This window comes from Rasamsonia emersonii (assembly GCF_000968595.1).
Source record: "Rasamsonia emersonii CBS 393.64 chromosome Unknown ctg1118621760096, whole genome shotgun sequence".
NCBI classification, from domain to species: domain Eukaryota; kingdom Fungi; phylum Ascomycota; class Eurotiomycetes; order Eurotiales; family Trichocomaceae; genus Rasamsonia; species Rasamsonia emersonii.
Genome location: NW_013563191.1, coordinates 1,393 through 2,859, shown reverse-complemented (window position 1 = coordinate 2,859; position 1,467 = coordinate 1,393). Strand labels below are relative to the sequence as shown.

Here is a 1,467-nt window from a genome sequence, read left to right as displayed (position 1 = left end):
ATCTGAAAGAAAGAACCTCAATGATGGATGGGCCGGAGAGGAAACACACATACACGTCTCTCACGATTAAAGAGGCTATCTCTAAACTTTTATCAACTATCCAAACAATCGAATTGCGACAGGGTGTCGAACCAGGTGTCGAACCAAGTATTAAATCTCATGAGGAGAAACGTGTTCGAGATGCCTTTCGTTTGATCCACCAACCCCGGCAGCCCATACGGTCGAAGGCTGATGAGAGGCGGGATAATTATCGACATTTTTTAAAGAAATTAAATGATGACGAGCTGGTCGTTGCTTGTGCTCTTGGTCTTGGACAAACGATTATTGGATATATGAGAGAACCTCTACGAGTCCGCCTTCCCCTCGAGGTTAAGCAGCATGAGAGACAATTGAAATCCCCACTCCTTCAGAATCTCGCTCGGAAATACTCGCCAAAAGGTCAAGAATATCCGTGTGCATTAACATAACAAAAAGCTAATATATATCAGCCTTAGGCAACGCAGGTATTGAGGTAGCACATGCCAAGGAAGCATTACAACAACAACATGATATCTCAGACAACGGGCAAAACCAGCCAACACAACCGCATCAACTGACAGCGCCGATACCGGTGTCGGACACTCCTGTCGTTCCTTCAGAGAATTTGCTGCCATCATCTCAATCAGGGGTTCGGGACTTGCAATCCAGACCGACAGGGAAAGATATCTCCGACGTTGAAAGGGAGAATTCTCAGGAGCTGCGACAAAGTTAGTTCGATCCCTCATTAAGGATGCGACAACATATCCTAACGGTCACAGACTCTCTTTCGGGACGGGTCTTTGCACTGACACATGAAGATGCTCGCGCTATCGTGATGTCAAACCAAATAGCAGCTGGAGTTTGGATGACAGAGCCATACGATATTTCATCGTTGCCATTCATAACCATTCCTATCACGCACCAAATATGCCTCTATTTTGGTGCTCAGCGTCGCCAAGTGATGTAAAAAACTATATCGGCTCACACTTTATGCCTTCACAATATATTTTATCCCAATGGACCCGATGGAATAATACCACCATCCAACATTCCACGGCACAATCACTAAGTCGCCAGCGTCCTCTGTCCCCACCATCCCGACAGCACCAACGCCCAAGGCATTATCAGACGCCTCTCCAATCTTTATTGCACCACCGGCTGACGATATATCCACGAGAACGGCTATGGTATTGGCAGGTGGCGAGGTCTTGTATATAACTTCCATTGTAGGACCCGGCTCAATTCTACATCGGTCGCAACCTAGCTGTACAAGTTGTTATTATCGATTTAATCACTAAGGAAGAGATCAGATGATACTTGCTTCACGCTGGCAGATGTCCAAAATCTCTTTTTCTGTCGAAGACCTCGGCGCTTTGATTTTGCGGAACATACCGAAAGAAGCGCGACCCAAAAGATACACTCAGGTGATGTTGAGCCCCTTCAACGATA

General features: G+C 46.2%; 1 protein-coding gene across 1 annotated transcript; it reads left to right on the top strand.

The window, feature by feature from the left end:
- Window positions 1-23: 23 nt before the first annotated feature.
- T310_4139 (uncharacterized protein) lies at window positions 24-751 on the top strand (the record flags this gene model as incomplete). Its single annotated transcript, XM_013472988.1, has 2 exons — window positions 24-438; window positions 489-751. 2 exons carry the CDS (start codon window positions 24-26, stop codon window positions 749-751), a joined length of 678 nt encoding a protein of 225 aa, XP_013328442.1.
- Between the last annotated feature and the right edge of the window lie 716 nt (window positions 752-1,467).